Source organism: Cricetulus griseus, chromosome 7 (genome assembly GCF_003668045.3).
Source record: "Cricetulus griseus strain 17A/GY chromosome 7, alternate assembly CriGri-PICRH-1.0, whole genome shotgun sequence".
Lineage (NCBI taxonomy): Eukaryota > Metazoa > Chordata > Mammalia > Rodentia > Cricetidae > Cricetulus > Cricetulus griseus.
The window spans coordinates 130,528,575-130,553,160 of record NC_048600.1 but is presented as its reverse complement, the minus strand read 5'-3'; the positions used below and the strand labels follow the sequence as shown (position 1 = coordinate 130,553,160).

At 52.2% G+C, this 24,586-nt stretch overlaps 2 protein-coding genes across 2 annotated transcripts in view; one reads left to right on the top strand and one right to left on the bottom strand.

The window, feature by feature from the left end:
• Positions 1-697, bottom strand: part of Pgs1 (phosphatidylglycerophosphate synthase 1) — a 34,807-nt gene extending 34,110 nt beyond the window's left edge. The window contains exon 1 of the mRNA NM_001246708.1: positions 555-697. Coding sequence (NP_001233637.1) covers positions 555-688 — 134 coding nt within the window. The 5' untranslated portion in view covers positions 689-697. The remainder of the gene's footprint in view (positions 1-554) is intronic.
• An 18,286-nt stretch (positions 698-18,983) lies between these two features.
• Socs3 (suppressor of cytokine signaling 3) lies at positions 18,984-22,336 on the top strand. The gene is made up of 2 exons (XM_027425526.2): positions 18,984-19,535; positions 20,082-22,336. Exon 2 carries the CDS (start codon positions 20,170-20,172, stop codon positions 20,845-20,847), a length of 678 nt encoding a protein of 225 aa, XP_027281327.1. The 5' UTR covers positions 18,984-19,535; positions 20,082-20,169; the 3' UTR covers positions 20,848-22,336.
• The last annotated feature ends 2,250 nt before the right edge of the window (positions 22,337-24,586 follow it).

Here is a 24,586-nt window from a genome sequence, read left to right as displayed (position 1 = left end):
AATATCACACACACACACACACACACACACAGCCCCCTCCCCCCTTCTACATATTAGCAACAGCACTGGGCTCCTCGGGTGAGCCTGCTCCTGGCAAGTGTTTACTTTGGAGGACCCACTCACTGCCCGAACAAACTGCTTCAAAGACTACTTCCCCGTTTACACAACCCACTTCAGGACTTTTCCAGAAACGGGCCCTTTGAAAACGCCTCCAAGGGGTTCCGAGAGTTTCCCCTCCACAGGCCTGAGTGCTGACTGGCTCAGGGCTGAGAGAGGTCCCGAGCAGGATGTGTGTGGGGAGCCAAGCCCGCCCCGGGCCGCGCAGGGCTGACTCACGGCCGCCCAGTCACCGCGCTCGCACACGCTCCCCGGCCTTCGCCCCGGGCCCCGCCGCAGCCCCGCGCTCGCCCGGGTGGCTCCTGCACGGTGCACGCTCACGGGGGCCGCGGCCGGGCCGCCAGCACGCGGGGACACGGCGAGGCCCCCGCCCTCCCGCCCGGCCCGCCCCGCCCAGCCCCGGCTCGCCCAGCTCGCCCCGGCCCGGGCGCTCTCACCTCCGGCGCCGGCGCTCCCGGCTCCTGCCCAGGCGGTCGGACAGCCGGCCCAGGAGCGCGGCCAGCCCGGGCCGGCCAGGCAGCAGGCCCAGCAGCCGCCTCCAGAACACCGGGCCCGCTGCCGGCGCCGCCATGGAGACCCGCCGCTTCCGCTTCCGGCGCGCGCGAACTTTATTGACAGCGCGAGCGCGGACACGGAGCCAGCACGCAGGCGCGGAAGCGGCGGCGGAGGTTGTCAGGGTTACACACAGCGTGGTGCAGGATCGAGGGCAGGCAGCGTGGACTACGCTTCCTCCTGGAGCTCATCTGCGCTGCTCCAGGAAGAAGGATGCGGGATGCGGGATGCCGGTGACAGCTCAGCGCCCTGAATCCTGACAGATTGACAGCTGCTGCCCTGCACCCTGCACTCACCTGCACTGCTCCAGGAAAAGGGATGCGGGATGCCGGTGACAGCTCAGCGCCCTGAATCCTGACAGATTGACAGCTGCTGCCCTGAGTCCTGCACCCTGCACTCACCTGCACTGCTCCAGGAAAAGGATTGAGGGATGCCGGTGACAGCTCAGCGCCCTGAATCCTGACAGATTGACTGCTGCTGTCCTGAGTCCTGCACCCTGCACTCACCTGCACTGCTCCAGGAAAAGGATTGAGGGATGCCGGTGACAGCTCAGCGCCCTGAATCCTGACAGATTGACAGCTGCTGCCCTGCACCCTGCACTCACCTGCACTGCTCCAGGAAAAGGGATGCGGGATGCCGGTGACAGCTCAGCGCCCTGAATCCTGACAGATTGACTGCTGCTGCCCTGAGTCCTGCACCCTGCACTCACCTGCACTGCTCCAGGAAAAGGATTGAGGGATGCCGGTGACAGCTCAGCGCCCTGAATCCTGACAGATTGACAGCTGCTGCCCTGACCCTGCACCCTGAACTCACCTTTCTTGACGGCTCAGCACCCCAAGTCAGGCCGATTGCCAGCCACTGCCTTGCACCCACATTCACCTGCATGGCCCCAGGATGGTGTCAGCTCAGCACCCTGAAGCTTGGCCCTGCTCTGTCACTTGTCAGAGTTACATGCTACGGATTCCTTCCTTGGCTCACACAGGCAGGGATTTAGAAACTAGAAACATTGTAAAACATAACCATAATTCTATTTACCCCAGAAATGTTGTTTAGTTAAAACTGTGACACTGAAACTGAAACTGACATTCTGAATTTCATTTCGACCAAATTATTCTGGGGGAGTTAATGACAAATTCCCACAAGAATATTTATCTCAGCATTTCTCACATTATTGAGAGTGTGTAAACAATCTCAGAAGGAGCTGATAAATACACTGTGCTGTATCAGTACATGGTTGACCACACCTCTATTAAAAAAAAAAAGATATCCTAGCAGCAGAAGTGACACTCCTTAAAAACTTACCAGGGGCTGGCAAGAGGGCTCGTAGAGAAAGGTGCTTGCGGCCAAGGCTGACAACCTGAGTTTAAACTTCAGAATGCACATGGTTGGAGGAGAGAGACCTGACTCACAATTTGTTCTCTGACCTTACACACACTCCGTAGTATGTGTATGCCTGTTGCTCCCACAAAACAAATAGTAACATGCAGAAATTTAAATAAAAAGAAAATAAAAATGAAGAGAGTAACAAAATGGCTCACGGATGAAGGTGCTTGCCGGTGAACTTGGCTCTGACCCCCACACTGAGCCATGGCACCCCGCTTGTGCTCTCCCAGATAATGCATATGCACATAATAAATAATAGTAATAATGTTTGTACTAACATTTAAAATAACAGAAGATATTATCAAAGAGTGGTACAAGCATGCTGGCCCACATTATAATCCCAGCCCTCTTGGAGAAACCTGCAGAAACAGTGGACCTGACCTACTGATAGAATGGAGACCCTAGTCATAAAGCTGGGGAAACAGCATTGGACCAAACCAAGCCCTCTGAATGTGGGTGCCAGCTAGGAGTTCAGGACAGTCTATGGGACCTCTAAGAGTGGAGCCAGTGTTTATCTGCAGAGCACAATGGACTCTGAGCCCATTCCCTATGGAGGGATACTTTTGCAGCCCAGATACAGCCAGGAGGGCCTGGACCCTCCCCCAAACAATATGACAGACAAGGTCCTTGATGACAGACCTCAGGGGGGGTTGATGGAGGGGGACGGCTGGAGAGGAGTGGGGGGGGGTTGGGTGAGGAACATGGAGGATAGGAGGGCAAGGGAATGAGGGGATGGATATGTAAATATGAGTAATTAAAAATAATAAAAATTAAAAATCCCAGCCCTCAGGAGCTCTCGGGAGGTAAAAGTGGAAGTATCTTTAAAAAAAGAAAAAAAAGATGGGCGGTGGTAGCACACGCCTTTAATCCCAGCACTCAGGAGGCAGAGGCAGGCAGATCTCTGTGAGTTCAAGACCAGCCTGGTCTACAAGAGCGAGTTCCAGGACAGCCTCCAAAACCACAAGAGAAACCCTGTCTAGAAAAAACAAACAAATAAATAAATAAATAAACATCCAGCAGTGGTAGCGCACATAGAGACAGGTGGATCTCTGTGAGTTCAAGACCAACCTGGCCTACAGAGCAAATTCCAGGACAGCCAGAGCTGTTACACAAAGAAACTCCAGAGAGAGAGAGAGAAATGGGGCAGGTCTCAGAACTTGGGAAACCGAGACAAGAGGATCAGGAAATTAAAGGTCATTTATTGCAACATAGTGAGTTCCCAGCTAGAGATACATTAGCCTCTGCCTAAATATATATAGTTTTAAAGAAAAATTTAAATACAGGTTATGTTTACACCATGCACCAGGCATGGCGGTGAGTTTTTTAAATCGCAGCACTTAGAGGCAAAGACAGGTAGGTCTCTGTGACTTTGAGGCCCACCTGGTCTAAATAACTAAATAAATACCAAAAAAAACAACAACAAAAATAAAACTACCAACTGAGGTGTGTCACAGATAAACTGGTTATGTTTAGGAACTTCCAAATCACTTACAGGCAGTATATCAGATCAGCTTTTAATTTTTAAGTACACATAGTTTTACAAATACTAGGTAGAATTTGATTTAGTTCTTCCGAGTTAGTAAGTGTGAATCATCAGCTTTCCTAACTTCCAGTAACCAGCATGAGATTACAGTGCCTTAAGCCTGTTCCGGGAGGTGCCGGGTAAACATGCTCTGATCAGCTGCACCATCAACCTCAAGCTCCGCGAGATCAACACAGGGATGACAAAGCATCCTGGCCACCCTGGAAAGAAGAGAGGCTTTCCTGCCCATCTGGTTCTTTGCTGTGTGAGGCAGCACCTGAAACGTGGGGCTTGCTCACTGTGAGTTTCTCCTCTGAAATTGCAGCTACACACAGTGATATTGACTCCATAGGCAAGAAAGAATAAACATTTCCTGGGGCTGGAGAGACAGCTCAGCAGTTAAGGTCACTGGCAGCTCTTCCAGAGGTCCTGAGTTCAATTCCCAGCAACTGCATCACGGCTCACACCATCTGTAATGAGATCCAGTGTCCTATTCTGGCCTGCAGGGATACATGCAGATAGAGCAAGCATTTACACAAGGAAACACAACTTTAAAAAATAAAAAGATAGGTAGATGACTTACAGACAGACAGACAGACAAAGCTGGGCTTTGGTGGCACACGCCTTTAATCCCAGCACTCGGGAGGCAGAGGCAGGAGGATCTCTGAGAGTTCCAGGCCAGCCTGGTCTACAGAGCGAGTGCCAGGATAGGCTCCAAAGTCACAAAGAAACACTGTCTCAAAAAACAAACAAACAAAAAGATAGATATCTAGATAGATGATAGATAGATAGATAGATAGATAGATAGATAGATAGATAGATATTTCCATTCCTAGTAAACACCGAAGATGGCCCAGTCCCTTCCAAAACCACACACCTAGAGCCTCAAGCTTCATGGCTAGTCTAAAATCTTATACACTGACTTTCAGAGCAGGAACAATTTTTAAAAATTCATTCCTTTTTTTGTTGTTGTTTTTTTTTTTTTTGAGACAGGGTTTCACTGTGGCTTTGGAGCCTATCCTGGCACTTGCTCTGGAGACCAGGCTGCCCTCAAACTCACAGAGATCCACCTGCCTCTGCCTCCCAAGTGCTGGGATTAAAGGCATGCACCACCAACGCCTGGCAAAAATTCATTTCTTATACTTTAGATTTATTTATTTTATGTGTAGAGTGTTCTGCCTACATTTTTGTATGTGCAGCATGCTCATGCCTTGTGTCCATCAGAGGAGGGTACCAGATCCCCTGGAGCTGGAACTACGGATGATTACCATCAAACACTACTAGGAACTAAACCCTGGTTGTTTGCAAGAGCAACGAGTGCTTTTAAGTGCTAAGCCGTCTCTCCATCCCATCCATCCATCCATTCATTCATTCACTTTTGGTTTTTCCAGACAGGGTTTCTCTGTATAGTCCTGGCTGTCCTGGAACTTGCTCTGTAGACCAGGCTGGCCTCGAACTCAGAGATCTACTGGGCCTCTGGCTCCCAAGTGCTGGGACCAAAGGCCTGGACCACCATACCCAGCATCCCCTATATTTTTAAAATTAATCTTTTCTTATTTATATTGCTAATAAAATTAATTTTTATTCTTTGACAGTTAGTCCTTCTTTCCCCTCCATCACCCTGTCTCATCCTGTCTTTCTTCTTCCACTGAAACCATTCTTCCCAACATGGCCCCGCCTACCTCCATGTCTTTTGTGTCTGTGACCCACTCCCTGAGTTTAAATAGGGTTGCATACATGAGCTTGGATGGAAAACTTGTCAGTGGCTGCACCACTGAAGACAGTGACACCTGAAACATCTGCAGCTATTAACTGTCAGTATCCTGCAGTAATTTACAGATTTTATTTTTTTAAACCGGCGGCTGATGGTGCACACCTTTAATCCCAGCACTCTGGAGACAGACACAGGCAGATCTCTGAGTTTGAGGCCAGCCTGGTCTCCAGATCGAGTTCCAGGGCAGCCAAGGCTGTTAAACAGACAAACCCAGTCTTGAAAACTCCTCCCTACAAAAATTATTTGTTATTTATGTGTGTTTTACGTGTGTGTGTGTGTGTGTGTGTGTGTGTGTGTGTGCGCGCGCGCACAAGCATGCAAGCGCAAGCACCACTTGCATGTCTGGTGTCCATCGATGCCAGAAGAGGGTGTCAGATCCCCTAAAACTGGAGTTCCAGATGGTTGTGAGCCACCCTGTGAGAACAGAAAGTGTCCCTACCCTCTGGAGCTCCTGGAACATATTTACATTTGCATGGTGACAGAAAGTACATTCTTCCTTTGCCCAGAGACCTTGTCTGAGTTGATTAGTGAGAACAACCTGGGCTGATGCCTTGACCACCAGCTGCCTGGGAGGCTCTCTGTATCCCAAAGCTGCTCACAGTGCTCGGGATTTGGGGCCATAGTCTACTACTTCTGCGTGGAGTTTCTTGATGCACACCTGCAGGGCCCCAGACAAGAAGGCGTCCGTCCTTGCAGAGCCCCTCACACCATGGAGACCCATTCCCTGAGTCCTGCCCTATCGATCTCCTGCCTCCACCCACTGCCTTCTCGTTAGTGCGTCTCGCTCTTTCCCAAACAGGAGGTGCCAGGATGAGAAAGACGACGGTCAGGAGGCCTGATGACAGATAGCACCTCTTCCCAAACGGAAGAGGAAAGCCATTCATTGGAAGCAGAGTTGACGTCAGGGGGCAGCAGCTGATGCCCCAGAGCCGGCTGCTCTCCCAGGCAGGAAGCGCCAGGAAATCCTGAGCCCAGGGCCATAATGCCTCTGATTCACTCCCTGAGCCAACCAGCATCCAAACCAATGCCAGAGGAGAGAGATCACTCCCTGACAAGAGCGTCTAGCAAAGCCAAGGACAGCACTTGCCTAGTATGCACGAGGCCTTAGGGAGGATACCCAGCACCGCATAAACCAGGGCCACACCTGCAATACCAGCACTTGAGAGGCTAAGGCAAGTGGGTCTCTGTAAATTTAGAGGGACCCTGGTCTACATGTCAAGTTCCAGGCCTGCCTGGCTACTCAGCAAGACCCTGTTTACAAATAAATGGATAAATAAATAAATATCATTAAAAGTATTTTAAGTTACACATTAGAAAATATATTGCAACAAGAAAATAGATTGCTTGCTGGGCAGTGGTGATGGCACACGCCTTTAATCCCAGCACTCAGGAGGCAGAGGCAGGCAGAGGGATCTCTATGAATCTGATACACAGAGTGATCTACAAAGTGAGTTCAGGACAGTCAGGGTTGTTACACAGAGAAACTCTGTCTCAAAAAACAAAAAAGAAAGAAAGAAAAGAAAGAAAGAAAAGAGCTTGCCAAGCTGGGCATGGTGGCACTTGCCTTTAATCCCAGCACTTGAGAGGCAGAAGCAGGCAGATCTCTGAGTTTGAGGCCAGCCTGGTCTACAAAGTGAGTTCCAGGACAGCCAGGGCTATACAGAGAAACCCTGTTTCAAGAAACAAATCTAAAAAATCGCTTGGCAAAGCCAGGGATGGCTACCACACCCCACCACATGCACAATTACCTAGCATGAAGATCCCCACAAGTGTGAGGTCAGCCTGGGCTACAGAATAGAGCCTGAGGAAGGAGGGGGGAAGGAGAAAGAACAGAGGGAGGGACAGAGGGAAGGCTGGTTAATTGCCAGAGAAGTTGATACTTCTGTGAAGACTTCTACCCCACTTATTGACTGATTAGGGCTGAGTGACTACAGAAAATTGGAATGCTGCATATCCAATGGGCTATCTCTAGCCCTGTTAACAACCACTCATCACCCAACTCTGTGTTTGCCCTAGCATCCTTGTGGCTATGACAGAAAAACCTTTGAGGGACACATTCATTTAACAGAGCCCTAATTTCTACCAATCCAAAAGCTAAATGTCACCTGAGGGCACCTGACAGCTACAGTGGTGATTTCCCTACCTTCCTGAAGTTTCTGCCAATGAGCTTGAAAAGCACTGTGATTTATAGTTTTCTTCTGTATCTGTAACTGTAAAAACCTCAAGAAATGGACTGCAGGGCTGGAGAGGAGGGTTAGCAGTTCAGAGCACTGGCTGCTCTTCCAGAGGACCTGGGTTCCATATTCAGAACTCACAACCATCTATAATTCCAGTTCCAGGTGATCTGATACCTTCTCCTGGCCTCTACCAGCACCAGACATGACATAGTGCAGGCAAAACACTCATGCACATAAAATTAAATTAAAAAGAAAAGGAAATGGAGTGCTTGCCAAGCATGCTTAAAGCCCTGGGTTCCAGCCAGGTGGTGGTGGTGCACGCCTTTAGTCCCAGCACTCAGGAGGCTGAGGCAGGTGGATCTCTGTGAGTTCAAGACCAACCTGGTCTACTGAGTGAGTTCCAGGACAGCCTCCAAAGCCACAGAAAACTCTGTCTCAAGAAAAAAAAAAAAAAGATAGCTCACCAGGTAAAGGCACTTGCCAGCCCAGACACCAAGCCAGGAAACCTTGCTTTGGTCCCTAGGAAACACAGGGTTGAAGACGAGAAGAAACTCCACAAATTGTCCTCTGACCTGTGTTGCGCGTGCTCACTCACGCACGCGAGCGCATGTGCGCACACACGCGCACACACGCGTGCACACACACACACACACACACACACTCATTTGGGGAGGAGGGATGCTCTTCCACATCTATAGCCATATGCCTCTCAAGAGCCCTTCTGACCTACAACTACAGAATAGAGAAATTAGAGCAGCCTTCTAGAATTCTAGGGCCAAGATCTATGTCCCCTGGCGATGAGGTGATGTCTTGAGGAATCCAAGGCCATAAAGAATTCCTTCCCAGCATGGAAATTTGAACCAGCCATCTCCCTGGCCCAAGAAGGGAGCTGCCGGTCAAGGTCTGTCCACTTACCATTGCATCCCTTCAATGTCGAAAAATCTTGTCATCAGCAAAACAAAACATCTATTGCTCAATGGCTGCTTCACCACAGAGCCCTGGACTTTCTGGCATTTAATCAACAAAGAAGTCAGAACCCAGATTTCTGGAAATGCCTCTGGGGCAGAGCATCCTGGTCGTTTCTCTGTCAATGTGGGGATAAATGCAGCTCTTGGTTTCAGGGGAACCTTGGCCTCTTGTGGTATGGCAAGCAGCCAGCACCACAGAGCCTTGTGACCCAGCAGCCCAGCGCATGGGGAAACACAGCTGTCTGTGGCCAGTGGTCCCAGGGCACCCCATTCCGGAGCTGGAGAGGTATCTAAGGGGGTCCCCTCAGAACCACACCTTGCTACCACCTATCCCAACTTTGCCTACCTGGCCCTCACAGTGAAACAGGAGAGAGAGGCTGGCAGGAGAGTCTCAGTACTAGTCTAGGCTTGAGAAAGGCAGAACAGGCCAGGCCGAGGCAGGGGAGTGAGAACCTTTTAGTCTGGAACACAGGGCCAGGCTGAATGGTTGTCTGGCTCTCTGACACCCCTGACCAAGAGGAGAGCTAAGAAAACAATTGGTTTGGGGGAGGGTTGGAAGGGTTAGGGCTAGAGAGCCCAATGTCCCAGTAAAAGGCCAATGGACCATGCTGGAATACAGGACCACCAACAGAGGACAAAGCCCCAGCATATAGGAGTAAGGTTTCTATATTTTTGTCCTTGCTTCTTTTCCTAAAGATTTACTTTTTTGGAGGGAGCTTACGGGGGAGGTTTCAAGACAGGGTTTCTCTGTGGCTTTAGAAGCTGTCCTGGAACTAGCTCTTGTAGACCAGGCTGGTCTTGAACTCACAGAGATCTGCCTGCCTCTGCCTCCCGAGTGCTGGGATTAAAGGCGTTCACCACCACCGCACGGCTAAGATTTACTTATTTTTATGAAGCCCAGGATGTCTTACATTCGCTGTGTAGTCAAGGATGACTTTGAACTCCTGGGATTACAGATGTGTGGCACCATGCCCAGCTTGTCTCTCTCTCTCTCTCTCTCTCTCTCTCTCTCTCTCTCTCTCTCTCTCTCTCTCTCTGTGTGTGTGTGTGTGTGTGTGTGTGTGTGTGTGTGTGTGTGTGTAGGAACATACCACAGCATATACAGGGAGGTCAGAAGACAGTCTTGTGGAACTGATCCCTCCTTTCGTCTTTACATGGGTTCAGGTTGTCAGGTTCAAATCATCAGTCGGTAAGCTCCTTGACCTGCTGCGCCTTCTTGCTGGCTTCTTTCCAGGTTTTAAATGCTGTCCCAAAAGTTACATTTTAATCCTGTGTGAACAAACCAGTCCACTTATATACTGTGGTTCAGCCTGAATATCGATCCATATGTTCCTGTCAACAAAATCCCAGGTACCACTAGAGGATGAGAAGCACAGGACAGACCAGGAGTTCCCAGCCACTCATTTGTGCATTTCAAATGTAGTCCCAAATGGCTACTTCTCCACTGCATTTGCAGGTGACTAAGTTCCAGGGGGGCTCCCAACCCACCCCCGAGATGATAAGGATCCAGTCCTATCTGCCCTGAGTCTTCCCCTTGCCTAGGTGTACAGAAAGTCAGCCAGGACAGAGGGGCCAGACTCCAGGGAAAGCCCAGGAGTTTGGTCAGCAGTCTGGGCCCCAGTGTGACCCAAGTTGGGACACTTCTCTAGACTTCAGCTTCCCATCAGTCTATCTCTGTCACTTCCTCAGGGAAGCCCCTTTGGATGGTTTCCTATAATGGGAACAACTCTGACTTTTTCCACAATGTATTGACTCTAGAGCCTCCTGCACTCTAGGCAAATAAACACACACACACACACACACACACACACACACACACACACACACACACACACACACACACAGAGCCTTCTTTCTATTTTTCTTTTTAAGACAAGGTCTCAGCTGAGCAGTGGTGACGCACACCATTAATCCCAGCACTCAGGAGGCAGAGGCAGGTGGATCTCTGTGAGTTCGAGGCCAGCCTGGTCTACAAAGCTACACAAAGAAACCATATCTCAAACAAAACAAAACAAAACAAAAAAAGATAAGGTCTCAAACTCATCTTGAATCCTTCTGCCTCAGCCTCCCCAGTAGTGGTGCTGACAGACCTGGGTCACCAGGCCAAGCTTATGACATCTTCAAGGTATTTAATACAGTCAAAATTAATCAATTCAGGTATCAGCTGTGGAAGAATCTTGACTTGCCAGGAAAAACCTAAACCCAGACCAATAAATTACTGGAGCTAGCCCAATCCCTGAACCACCCACCCTATTAAGGAATAAACGAATGATTTTGTAAAATAAGTGTGAAATAAAAGTCAAGAAGAAGTAACTGTAAACCAGGCAAGGTGGCAGTTGGTGGTGGCACACGCCTTTAGTCCCAGCACTTGGGAGGCAGAGGCAGGTAGATCTCCATGAGTTCAAAGCCAGCCTGGTCTACAGAGAGAGTTCCAGGACAGCCAGGGCTACACAGAAAAACCCTGTCTCAAAAAAAAAAAAATAATAATAATAATAATAAAAGAAAGAAACAAACAAACCAGGCATGGTGACACACACCTTTAATCCCAGTGCTAGGGGTGCAAAGGTAGACAGATCTCTGTGTACAGTTCCAGGTCAACATAGTCTACAGAGTTCCAGCCAGCCAGAGCTACAAAGTGAAAGACTGTCTCAAAAAATAAATTAAATTAATTAAATTAATAAAAATTAAGAAAGGAAAGGAAAAAGAAAATGAAAGAAAGAAAAAGAAACCCCAAACAACACATAGTGGGTGGGGATGTAGTTGGTAGAGTGCTTGCCTAGCAGTCCTGAGTTCAATTTCCCAGAACTGCATGTCAGAGCCTAGAATCCCAGCACAGATGGGAGGGATGGCCAGAAGTTCAAGGTCATCCTTAGCTGTTTTCAAAGCTGGTTTGGGATTGAAATGGTGAGATTTCTCACCTTTAGGTGCTGAGAAGTCTGCAAGCCAGACACCCTGGATTCTGGTTCCCAGGACCACATAAAGGAAGAAGAAAACAGATCCGAATGTGTTGTCCTCTGACCTTCACACGTGTGCCATGGTTCACAGGTACTCACACGGATACAAATAAAAACAAATTAAGGAATTAGTTAGGTGGTGGTGGCACACGCCTTTAATCCCAGAGGCAGAGACAGGAGGATCTCTGAGTTCCAGACCAGCCTGGGAATTTAAAGAAAACAAAATACAAAAAACAAACAAACAAACAAAAAAAAAAAAAACTCAAAACTACTCCAAGGAAGCTAGAAAGAGGGCTCAGGGGTTAAGAGTTCATAGACTCTTCTTCCAGAGGACATGAGTTCAGTTCCCAGCAGCCTTATCGGCTGCCTCATAATACAAACGTCCTATAATTCCAGATCCAGGGGATCCATGGCCCTCTTCTCTCTTCCTGGAGGTACTTGCCCTCACATGCCAATTCCCACACGCACTTATGCATACATACAAATAAATACAGGTAAAAAGCCTTTAAACAACACCCATATGACAGGGGGCGGGGAGGCTACCTCAAGGTCAATTCTTAGATGGAGAGCCCCGCCCTCTTACCTGACCACCATAAAGCCTGAGACCTCAGGAGACAGGAGGCCTATCTTTTTACTTTGAACTTGCCAAGGGTTCAGTGGAACCAAGTGCATAACAGTGCCTTCTCAGAGGTCAGGTGCTCCGGAGAACACCTGAGATTCACCTACAGAAGGTGGGACAGACTCTGCAGGTGTGCCCCGCCCGTGAGGAGCACCTGGCCCTAGAACCCAGGGTCCCAGCCTTGTTGTGCACGGAGTTGAGAAGCAGCATTCACCTGGTTCCCCTCCAGCCCTGGCCTCTCTGGAGGTACTTCTATGAGGCAGTGTATTTTACCTCAACACACACACACACACACACACACACACACACACACACACACACACACCAGGCTGGGCTCTCCTCCCTGGGTACAGCCACTTCTGCTCTCGGCATGTGGCCAGGCCTCATTTACATGGCAACCCAGATGGCTCACCGCAGCCTGGCTTCCCAGAACTGCCCAGCTGCCCTGCTGTTTGTTCCCCAACCCAGCGCCAGCTTGGCCTTTGTGGGTGATTCTGAGCAAACCCGCACTTTCCACCCCATCCCTGGACAGAGAGGGGTGTGTTGCTTTGGAGGGTGGGATGGCAGGGTAAATGCCTGGAAGCTGACTTCCCTCGACCTCCACCCCCACCTCAGAACCTGTGGACTCCTTGGTGATAGGCAAGAAGAGACTCCCGTTCCCAGTACCCCATTCCATTCTCTCCTCACCCTCCTCCAGCACCCATCCCACACAGACACATTACCCACCCCTCAAGCTCTCTGTGGGCAGAGGAATGGCCCGCAGGGCAGGGGTCCTGGCACTCGGGCCAACCCAGTCCCTGGAGGGCACCAGGAATCTGAGAAGTGAGGACTGAGTGAGTGGTGGGTTGGTGAAGTGTTTTCTTTTTCTTCCCCTCCTCTGAGTTTTCTGGGAAACGCCAGAGGCCGGCTGAGCCTGGAATGTCAAGCTTGAAAGGACTCTCTAGCTGCCGCCCCATAGACATCCGACCCGAAAACCTTTTCTTTAGCTTGAGGCCCCTCCTGCCTGCAACAAAGGCCTGCCAACTGAAATGCTGCTTCCCGGCCGAGGGCCATTGTCCTAGACTCCCTCCACCCCTCGAGATTGGAGATTGTTAGGGACCGGAAAGGAAGAAATCGGGGTCAACTTGATACACGTGACCCCTGAGCCCTTCTTGAATGAGAGAGGTTATCTCTGACAGGCTCATCCCAGCCTTCCCCCTGTTTCTCAAGAGGCCCTGGAGGGCAGAGAGAGAACCTAGCTGCAGCTGAGAGGTTCACTCAAGGCAGCAGGCTGGGGGAGCCTCACTATAGCTTCAGGGGGCAGAGGAGAGACAGGCCCCCTGCATCTCTGCATCTCTTTCCATGTTGACCCAGACAAGCAGGCTCCTGCCCCATACTAGACTAAGTTTCAGGGCGTCTTGATTCCTGATTTGTATAAACCAGCATGCAGCTGCAAAACAATGGACAACGGCCTGACCAAACAACCTCTGATAGCTTTGAAGATGGAGACGCCTTGGACTTGGTCACAGTAAGGCCATGATCTGAGGCAAGGCTCCCAACCCTATGGCTGCAGATCTGGTCACCAAGAATGGTGATCTTAGCATCTGTGCCCAGGGTAAGTATGGCACCTGGGGCCACCAAGCCACACCATTGCTTCCTGCCTGCCTAGGCGCCAGCATTCCTCCCTATCTGAGCTTGGATGATCTCAGCAGATGTCGCTTGCCGCTTGCCACGGGCTGGCAGCTGAAACCACAGGGCCCTTCCTCTCCACTGCAAACATTCTCTCTATTATCTTTATGACCCGGCACCTTTGCCTGGAAATGGGATTCTGAACGCATCCAAATTCTGCAGAGGGAGAGATTAGAAGAAGGTGGTAGCCTCCTGATCCCTTAGACTGGAAAAGAGCTAGGTGGAGCTAAGGGGCCAGACCGAGATAACTGGGCCTTTTTCCCTCCAGCTACCCAGCAGATAAGAGGGGATGCAGACAGGATTTAAGCTTTGCCCTTGGTCTGACGTCTCTCAGTTCAAGTCCTTGTCTTAGAGTGGGTCCCTGGAAACGTGCCCTGAATTAACCAAGTGTCTCCTCCCACTTTTCCAGGCTGTTTATCTCCAGATTAGTAGTCTAATAATCACCAGTAAACCAGACACGGGGCTTCCCAGAACCCACACCATCTAACGCTCCAGAAACCAACAATTAGGAAGAATGCTGGTTGTGGCATCTAAGACAAGTCATAGAAAACAGAAAATCCACACAAGCTTAGACTCATTGAGGACTTTCCATGTACCAGGCTCTAGGTTCACAAAGGAAACGAACCAAGGGCCCAGTGATGAAAAGTCATTGCTGCTCACATGACCTCTCAACTCCTGATCCACAGGGACCAGGTGCCTCTGGCCTCTGTGCAAATACCCACAGTAGATGCACACACATACTCATACTTTTAAAACAACGACAAAAATTTCATGCTGGGTGGTGATGGTGCATGCCTTTAATTACAGCATTTGGGAGGTAGAGGCAGGAGGATCTCTGAGTTCGAGGCCAGCCTGGTCTACATAGCAAGTACCAGGACAGGTTCCAAAGCAATACAGAGAAACCCTGTTTCAAAAAAAAAAAAAAAAAAAAAAAGTGAGTCCACTTTTGACTGAACTCAGACTTCTAAGCAGAGTCTCCCAGGGAGGACAGCCCTGTTTCAAAAAAACAGAAAACAAAAACAAACAAACAAAAATTCAAAATACACACAAAAAACAAAAATAAACACAATATCTTCCCTCAAGATTACCCCTGAGCAAGTAGTCAGAACACTCTGATGATGCCCAATTGTAAAGACAAAGTACCAATCAAGCAACCTGGGGAAGGTACTTTTGTCCCCAGGGAGTCAGGCAGGCAATGTCAACCTTCAGGGTCAGGCAGCCAGGGCCCCACACAGCACACAGTTTCAGCAACTGCAGGAGGACAGACACTGGGACAAAGTGAAAGAATCCCATTCCACTGAGAACGTGTCATGTCCTTGCTCCGGGTTTGGTTTTTCTTTTCCAGTAATGGTGATATATTTGTTACTCTTTTTGTTTTAAATTTATTTATTTTCATTTTATATTTTATGTGCATTGGTGTTTTGCCTACATGTACACCAACGCCTGGCTGTATTTGTTACTCTTTTTTTTAGTTTTCTCTGTGTAGCTTTGGAGCCTGTCCTGGCACTCGCTCTGGAGACCAGGCTGGCCTGGAACTCACAGAGATCCTCCTGCCTCTGCCTCTACCTCTCGAGTGCTGGGATTAAAGGTGTGTGCTACCAACGCCCTACTCAAAAGAGAGTCTTTAAAAGTAACTAATACAAGCTGGGCGTTGGTGGCACAGCCTCCTCCTTGTTCTTCTGGGTGTATTGTTTCTTCAGAGCCTCCTCCTTGTTCTTCTGGGTGTATTGTTTCTTCAGAGTCGTATGTTGGTATTTCTGTCGCAGGACACTTAGAGTAACAAGACAATGAACAAACCAAGAGCGGTTTGGTCCTGGGCTTCTCACCTTGTTTAAGGCTTCCTAACAATGTATTTATCAGACATCATCATCTTTAGAGAGAGACTGGAACATCCCTAACACACTTGTGTATCCTGTCTCTAGTTCTCCCTCGTCTAGAACAAGAATGCATCGACTCAACAGCAGGCCCACTCTGCCCTGGGTCAAGACACCTGCTTCAGGGGATAGCCTTGTCTGTTGTTCCCACCACGGATTCGAACCAGACAGCCCTTCCCTTCACCCAGAACATCAGCCGCTACTACATCTGTGACCACGAGCATCCCATAGAAAGCATAAAAGCTTTTTTTCATCACCCATGTCAGTGACATTCTGTCATCTGGTGACTTGGAAGAGTTTTTTGTTGTTGTTGTTTTTGTAATTTTTGGTTTTTCGAGACAGGGTTTCTTTGTGTCTTTGGAGACTGTCCTGGAACTAGCTCTTGTAGACCAGGCTGGTCTCGAACTCACAGAGATCCACCTACCTCTGCCTCCCTATGTGTGGGTATTTTGCCTGAGTGCATTTATTTTGCCTCATGCATACCTTGTAGCTGTACAGGCCAAAAGAACGTAGCAGATCTCCTGGAATTGGAGTTAGAGACATTTGTTACCTGGTATGTGAGTGCCGGGAATTGAACCTGGATCCTCTCCAAGAGCAATCAGTGTTCTTAACCACTGAGCCATCTCTCCATCCCCTGGGGGTATGCTTCTTGTTGGTTTGTTTGTTTGTTTGTTTGTGGGGTTTTGAGACCGGTTTCTCTGTGGCTTTGGAGGCTGTCCTGGAACTAGCTCTTGTAGACCATGGTGGTCTCCAACTTAGTGTTGGGATTAAAGGTATGGACCACCATTACCTGGCCTGGGGATGTATTTTTAATTGTTTATTTTGTTTGAGACAGGGTCTCACATAGATTAGACTGGCCTCAAACCACCTACATATCTTAGGATGCCCTTGAATTTCTGGTCCTCCTGCTGCTATCTATTGGTTGTAGGGATTACAGACAGGAGCCATCAGTTTGAGTTTCACCCACTGCTCATAAGATCCTGGAGGCTGCCCTTGTAGAGATCAACCAGGCCTTCCGTATACCCTATTTAATACATACCCTAAGCTTCTAAAGCCCTAGTACATAGCATTCCAAAGGTAGGGTGGGTGATAGGATTAGCTTCGTATATTATGATCTGAGGCCCTATCCAGGATTTTCCCTAGGCCGATAAACTTAGAGCCCCTTCTCGTCTAAGCTCAGAGCCGATTATCTTAGGGGCCTATACATGTAAGGAATTTCCTTTGTCCTGGGTTTTTGGCTGCTGGGTCTCATTTCAGCTTCCTCGGTGCAAAGGGCCAATTTGAAAGTCCCTGCCACCTAAAATCCATCTCAAGACATCTCTACAGGATCTGCTCTGAGTTCCCTGTGGGCCCTGCAGAGTGAAGGTTTCACTTTAACAGCATCTCCTGTTGGGCTAGGCTAGGACTCCAGGCAGGCTTGGACTTCTCACGCTCCAGCAGTGCCAAGCAGTTGTGATCCTCCCCATGCTGGGAACCAACCCGGTCTTCTGGAAGTGCAGCAGGTGCTCTTAATGGCTAAGCCAGACCCCCAGCGTCTCTTTCCCTACTGCCCCACCTCAGGAACCATCCCAGTGTCTCACTGGGTCCCTTCTCATGGCCTCTTTCCTGCTTCAGGATTTGCCCAGAGCCTGGCCATCATCCCATCACTTCACCCCAGGCCTGACAGGATCAGGCACAAAATGAGGGTTTGTGGAACGGTTGAATGAACCCGACTTCGTCAGGCATTGCAATTTACAAAGCACTTTCCCATCCATTAACTCCAGGGCTATTCCCTAAGAGTCCTCCCTGCCCTGCACTGCCCTCAGGACGGTCAAGGAGGCTGCTACGTTTAACACTGCCTGGAAGAGACCAAGGAGGGCTTGTTCACACAGAGAGACTCCATTTCAGGAGCCGGCAAGTATGTTGACAACAGGAACTGGCTCTCACAAGATAGCTCCATGTGTGAACAATGTCTGTCATGTCTGTCAGCACAAGGTCTATGAAATACTTTAAATGAGGCCCCCAAGCCTCGAGCTCTGGCATTGCGGGGTGCATCACTATGCTCACTCATATTTAACAGATGACAAGCCTGAGCCCAGAGTGGCTGTGCACCTGCCCGAATCTCTATTCGTTCCCCAGCAACAGGGAGCACTTCGGACACAGTGGGCCAAGATACTGCAGCACCTACCAATTCCACAGGAAGGGAAGCAGGCAGCCCTCCCTTCAAGCCCAAGCTACCATGTGTGGTCGGCACGGCACGTCCCCCATTTGACTAGTATAACACGAAGCCTGTGGTACCTAAGAGGGCGGGACCAAAAGCCCTCTGAGTGCAGCCACTCTGTTCTCAGGTGGCTCCAGCATCCTGCTGCCTGTTGCAAAACTTGCCACGAGGCTTTTAAGTACTCACGTGACCAGGGGCAAGTCAACCTTTCACCTCAATCACCTGCTGTTATCAATACCTCCCGCTGCAAAAGTTCAGACACCCTAACACTGAGGAGGGCCCACCTGCCAGTGGGCTGAACCCATGGCAACTGCTCTGTGGACATCCCGCCTATTTGACATTTCTTCCCGGGTTTGAACCTGGCCCGGAAGGTGAACCTCCTCGCTTCCAGGTTGCCCACTCCTGTTCTCGAATAAGAAAGTCCCACCACCTCCTTTCTCCAGGGCCTGGGAAACAGCAAAACTCTGCTCGCCTACAAGACTCCAGTGCGCCCTCTAGCGGACTGGGGCGCGAGCTGGGGCGGGGTGGGGGTCATGCTTTCCTCCCTCGAGCTCCCCCGCGGCGCCGAGCGCACCTGGGCCAACCCAGCTCACCAAGCAGGTTGGGGGACCCAGTGAGTGATAGGGTGGCAGTTAGCGGCTTCCTCTGCCTATCCTCCCCGAAAAGGCCGTCAGCAGCCACGTCTGTCACCAAAGAGCGGGGCAGTGGGGCAGTGAGCCGAGGCCCGGCCGCTGCCTCGAAGCCAGGGTCTCCTGCACTTCTGGATCTCCCAGCGCCGCCTCCGGGACCTGTCCCCAGGTAACCGTCTTGCGCATCCCCCACCTTCACTTCCTAGGTCCCCAGGGTGCTGGCTGCGGAGCGGCCCTGCCTCCCTTTTTGGCAGGCACGGGCTGCTTGGAACTGTAAAGGAGGACCTTGGGGTGGCCTGGGTGGGAGCGAGGGGAGCGTCCCCACGCAGGGTCCTAGAAAAAGAGAAGGGGTGCCGGGAGCCCCTCCGGGCCGGCCTCCTAGAACTGCCCTCGCGCTCCCGCCGCGGCGCCCCCGCCTCTGCCAGAAACCAGCCTTCTTAGAAGGGAGGGTGGGGGGAAAGTGTGAATGAGAAGTTGGGGGCGGAGCGCGGGGGAGGGGCCGCTGCCAGGAACGCTCGGCCACCGCTGGCGCCGCGCCCGCCGGCCGGCCGGGCAGCCTCGCGCCGCGCTTTGTCTCCCTCTCGGTGAGTGTCGGCGGGTCCTGGAGGCCCAGCTCCAGGCCCGCCCTCGGCCGCCCGCGGCCCCTCCCTCGCCCTGCGCGCACAGCCTTTCAGTGCAGAGTAGTGACTAAACATTACAAGAAGACGGGCCCAGCAGTTCCAGGAATCGGGGGGGCGGGGCGTGCTGGCCGCGTAAATACCCGCGCGCGCGGCCTCGCCGGCGGCTCTAACTCGCACTCTCCGGCTCTCCTGCTCTCACCCGCCACTGCCTCGCCGGGCTCCCGGACGCCCCCTGCCCGGCCCAGCTCTCTGTCGTGGCCCCTCGCCCGGGTCCTTTGCCTGATCCATCCCGGGGGCGCCTGATCGGCCCCGGGGGCAGCGAAGCCGGAGGGAACGCACGCCCCGGGAGCCCCTTTGTGGACTGCTCGACCGCCAACATCTGGGCGCAGCGCGGGCCACTGCTGGCCGCCGCCGCCGCCTCGCCTTGGGGGCCGTAGGAGGCGCAGCCCCAAAGCCGGAGACTTCGCTTCGGGACTAGGTAGGAAGGAGGGGCGCGGTGTGGGGAAGGGTGGGGGCCCCGATCCAGCTCGGGAGCTTTTCCCGGTTTCTCCTCCCCTTCCCGGGTCATTCCCGGTAGGGAGGGGACGAGGTAGGGGGCAGAGCGGATGAGAGCCGAAGATCCCGGGTTCCCGTAATACTCGGACTGGGGCCCTTGGGCTTCTCCAGTCCCCTCTCCCACAGATCTCGGGTTTGTCACCCCCCTTTTCGTCCTCGCCACCGGACTGAGCGGCGCCCTAAGCGTCCCTGGGGCTCTTGTCTCGCTCCCCATCCTGGCGGTGCTCCTGGAGACCCAACTTCCCTCTCGAGTTTGTCTCGGGTGTTCTCTTCTCCCAGGGCGCGCTGGAGAAGGGACTGTCTGGGGTTGGCCGGCGGGGACTGAGGCCGGGAGAGCTCCGCGAGGTGGCTGAGACGCGGCCTTCCGCGGGGCAACCGGGGGCCCCGGGCGCTCGGCGGAGGCTGGAGGAGGGCTGGACACACTGGAGGGTTCCGGGTACTCACGCGCCGGGCGCTTTCCTCTCCGCAGCCCCCCGGGATGCGGTAGCGGCCGCTGTGCGGAGGCCGCGAAGCAGCTGCAGCCACCGCCGCGCAGATCCACGCTGGCTCCGTGCGCCATGGTCACCCACAGCAAGTTTCCCGCCGCCGGGATGAGCCGCCCCCTGGACACCAGCCTGCGCCTCAAGACCTTCAGCTCCAAGAGCGAGTACCAGCTGGTGGTGAACGCCGTGCGCAAGCTGCAGGAGAGCGGATTCTACTGGAGCGCCGTGACCGGCGGCGAGGCGAACCTGCTGCTCAGCGCCGAGCCCGCGGGCACCTTCCTTATCCGCGACAGCTCGGACCAGCGCCACTTCTTCACGCTGAGCGTCAAGACCCAGTCAGGGACCAAGAACCTACGCATCCAGTGCGAGGGGGGCAGCTTTTCGCTGCAGAGTGACCCCCGGAGCACGCAGCCGGTGCCCCGTTTCGACTGTGTGCTCAAGCTGGTGCACCACTACATGCCGCCCCCGGGCGCCCCCTCCTTCTCTTTGCCACCCACGGAACCCTCCTCCGAGGTGCCAGAGCAGCCACCTGCCCAGGCGCTCCCCGGGAGTACCCCCAAGAGAGCTTACTACATCTATTCTGGGGGCGAGAAGATTCCGCTGGTACTGAGCCGACCTCTCTCCTCCAGCGTGGCCACCCTCCAGCACCTCTGCAGGAAGACCGTCAACGGCCACCTGGACTCCTATGAGAAAGTGACCCAGCTGCCTGGACCCATTCGGGAGTTCCTGGACCAGTATGATGCTCCCCTTTAAAGAGCAAAGGGGTCAGGGGGGGCCTGGGTCGGTCGCCTCTCCTCCGCGGCACATAGCACAAGCACAAAAATCCAGCCCCAATGGTCGGTAGCTCCCAGTGAGCCAGGGGCAGGTAGGCTTCTTCCTCGGGCCCCTCGGCTTGGCGAAGTGAGTCAGGTGGGACCTGGAATGTGTCTGAGGGGAGGGGAGTTGCCACCTGCTTTCCCTGCCCCAGCTCCAGCTTCTCTCTCAAGAGGAGCCAGCTGGCCTGGTGGGACAATAGCATTGACAAGTGGACTCTCCTCTCTTCTTCCCTTCCTCCACACCCCTCTGCTTCCCAAGGGAGCGGAGGGAGGGAGGGAGGACACCTCGAGTGTGTTGAACTAATGAGAACTGCAGGGGGATCTTCAAACTTTCCCACGGAACTTGTTTGCGCTTTGATTTGGTTTAAATCCCGAGCAGGCGCCAGGCCTGGGGGCCAAGGGCGGCAGGCTGGCCAAAGAAACGACCACTCCCACTGCCCAGCCTAGGTGAGGAGTGGTGGCTCCTGGCTCTAGGGAGAGAGAGGCAAGGGGTGACCCGAAGAGAGCCATTCTGGTGCCAGGCTCCTCCCTTGGGGCAGCTAATGAGACCTCCCAGAGCCCTCCCCGTTGTTAAGGCTCCCTCACAGTGGCATGCGGGAGGGAGACGGATAGGGCTGGTCAGTTGGCCACCTTTCCCAACACCGGAGGGAGACAGGTGAACAGATGAGCCATCTTGGAGCCCAGGTTTCCTTAGAGAAGATGGGGGACTCTTTTGTTTCTCCTATGTCAGGCTAGGAGACTTGCCTTAAATGCCCTCTGTCCCATGGATAGGGATTGGCACATGAGGAGCCAAACACAGCCAAGAGGCAGAAGAGCCGGGGGATTCACCCAGTGGCTGAAGGGCAGGGGAAGTGGGTGCAGGGAGGAGACCCTGACATGCAGGAGACTCCTGAGTGATCACTGGGAAGAAATTGGCCAGTCTTAGGCACTTCTTGGTCAGCGGGAATCAGCAGGTCCCAGGGCCCCCCAGGCCTGCATAGCTCCCCCTCCTCACCCGGGGTTGGGGGGGAGGGCGAGGCAGGAGGTGATGGAGAAACATTCATCTATCTGCCATTCCACAGTGGCCACTCACAGGAATGCAGCAGCCATGGAATTACCTGGAACTGGTCTTGTTTTGGGGAAAAACAACAAAAGTTTTGAGTCAGGGATGGGGCTGGATGGGGCAGCTGTGTGTTGGGGTGGCTTTTTTCTCTCTGTGTTGTTTTGAATAATGTTTACAATTTGCCTCAATCACTTTTATAAAGATCACCTCCAGCCCTCCCCTTTCCCCATTCAGGCCTTTGAGGCTGTTTGAAGATGCTTGAAAAAAACTCAAAACCAAATCCCAGTTCAACTCAGACTTTGCACATATATTTATATTTATACTCAGAAAAGAAACATTTCGGTAATTTATAATAAAGAGCACTATTTTTTAATGAAAAAGAAAATTGACTTTGAGCTTTCTTTCCCTGACTTCCCTTCCTCTCACAATGGAATGGGGGGGGGGGGCTGGCTGTGCCTCTTGGGGCCCTTGCCCACAGCTCTGAGGTAGGATCAGACTGCTCTCGCGTCACCGGCAGCCCTCCTGTGTCACCAGCAAGCTATGGCAGCCACCTAGACTGTTACTGATGGTTAATTCCTGCCAGTCTGATTCAGCTCTGACCAGAATATGCAAAGCAAGTTTGCGAAGGAAGTGCTGGCTTCAAAGGGCTTGCAGGGAGCAGGCTGCACTGTGGTCAAAAGCTGTTAGAGGCTCCAAGCTATTAGCGCTCACTTTGGCTGGGGCTGCTTGGCAGGGAGGTGTTCCGAGAAAGCCTAGATGGGGGTCCGACCTGATGATGACTTGTGACCTCAGCACAGCATGACAGATGTTACAGCGTGTAAGGGGACTGGAAAGCAGGTGCGGCAGGTATCAATAGCTCCTCCATACACTCACCTGTATTCTTAAAGATCCTACACGGGCCATGGACCACCAGCCAGGCTCCTACCTCTGGGCACTAAAGGGGCTGACTCTCAGGCACCCACATGAGATACAGCTGTGCTTCTATGTGAGCAGAACTCAGCACAACTTGAATTCGTCATTTCTGGTGCCTAGAGAGATGAAGCGTAAATATTTATCCATTGAGTTCAGGACAGACATGGGTTCAGGGAAATGAAGCAACCTGCCTAGGACACAGCACCCAGGAATGTGGGAACAACAAAGGATGGGTGCTGAGGGGTGTCTGATTCCCCACATCGTCTCCTAACAAGCCAAGCACTTCATCTCTCTCTCTCTCCTCTCTCTCTCTCTCTCTGACACACACACACACACACACACACACACACACACACACACACGCTTTGCAATAAGTTTCTGCTAAGAAAACAAACGCAGGTTATTTGATATTTTTCCTTCTGCTTCCCACACCTGAAGAGCTCTGTGAAGAGTGTGGCCCCCACCTTGGGGGCTCCTTAGTCTCCCGGTCTGATACTCAAGTGTCTGAAAGATGTCAGAGCTTTCTTTGATCCCACAGCACCTGATGAACAGCTGCTGCAAGAGTCCAGTGTTTAAAAGGCGACTGGAAGAATAAACAAGGCCAGTTCCTTTCCTGGCCTTGGGGGGAAATGATCTAAAGAGATAAGGGGCTGGACCAGGCACGAGACCAATGTCGACAACATGCCAGACCCACACTGGAGGCACTGTCAACTTTGGAATCAGGACTGCAGACTGAGGCAGGGTCACATCTCTCCCAGAGTCCCCAGTTCTCAAAACCTTTCTTGTCCTGAAGCCTGCCCAATGGCACCCATCTGCCACTTGCTTCAGAGGGTCACTTTTGTGGAAATTACAGCCTCCAGGAAACCAGGCCATGCAGTTGGCCCCTGTCCTTGACCTAGGTGGTAGCTGTTTAGCCATGGTACCATGTTATAGGACTTGGGTTCTATCTCCTGCCTGCCTCTTGGAGGCTCAGTTTGGTTTGGGGGAGACTCGGAACAAAGAAGAAGGGGTTTGTTTTCCGAGCCTGCAGTTGATTGCCCACCCCTAGCCTTCAGTATCTCCTGCTCAGGTGTGTGCAGCCTGGGAACTGGTACACACCAGGAAAAGGAGGAACAGAACAACTTACATTCACACAGTGAGCTGGTGGCCAGAGTAACTCTCTATCGCTCCCTGGCCAGGGCCTCTTTCTCCTCTTCCCTCTTCCTCCTGTCACTGTTACACAGCCCTTCTGTGTCTCAGTCCTCTCGGGGTAAAACTGTCCTTCTCCAAAACACCTAGTGGGGGACCTGGGTCCTGGTTGCCAGAGGAGGGGTGCTCCTGGCTCCAAAATGCTCCATAATGAGCTTGCAGGGAGTGGGGCAATTCCATGAGACAACGGGGGCTGCTCTCTACCTCTGTTCTCTTTTGCCCTGCTTCTAGGACTGCAAGAATCCACCCGAGAGGCCCCATTCTCCCCGCTGGTGCTGTTTTGAGCTGGCCTCCTGAAGACTTGAGCCAGGAATGGGAAATCCAAGGTCTGCTTGTGGGGAAGGAGGGAGGGAAGGAGGGAGGCCACGGACAGGGAGCTGGCGATGGAAAATGAGCCCTCATGAAGTGTCCTAGCGTACAGAACTAGTAAAGATGTCAGGCAGGAAGGGGGTACTGCAGGGGTACTGAGTGGGAAGCCAGGCAGCCAGAGCAGAGACACAGCGGGCTGAAGGACTAGAACCCTGGCTGGGTAATC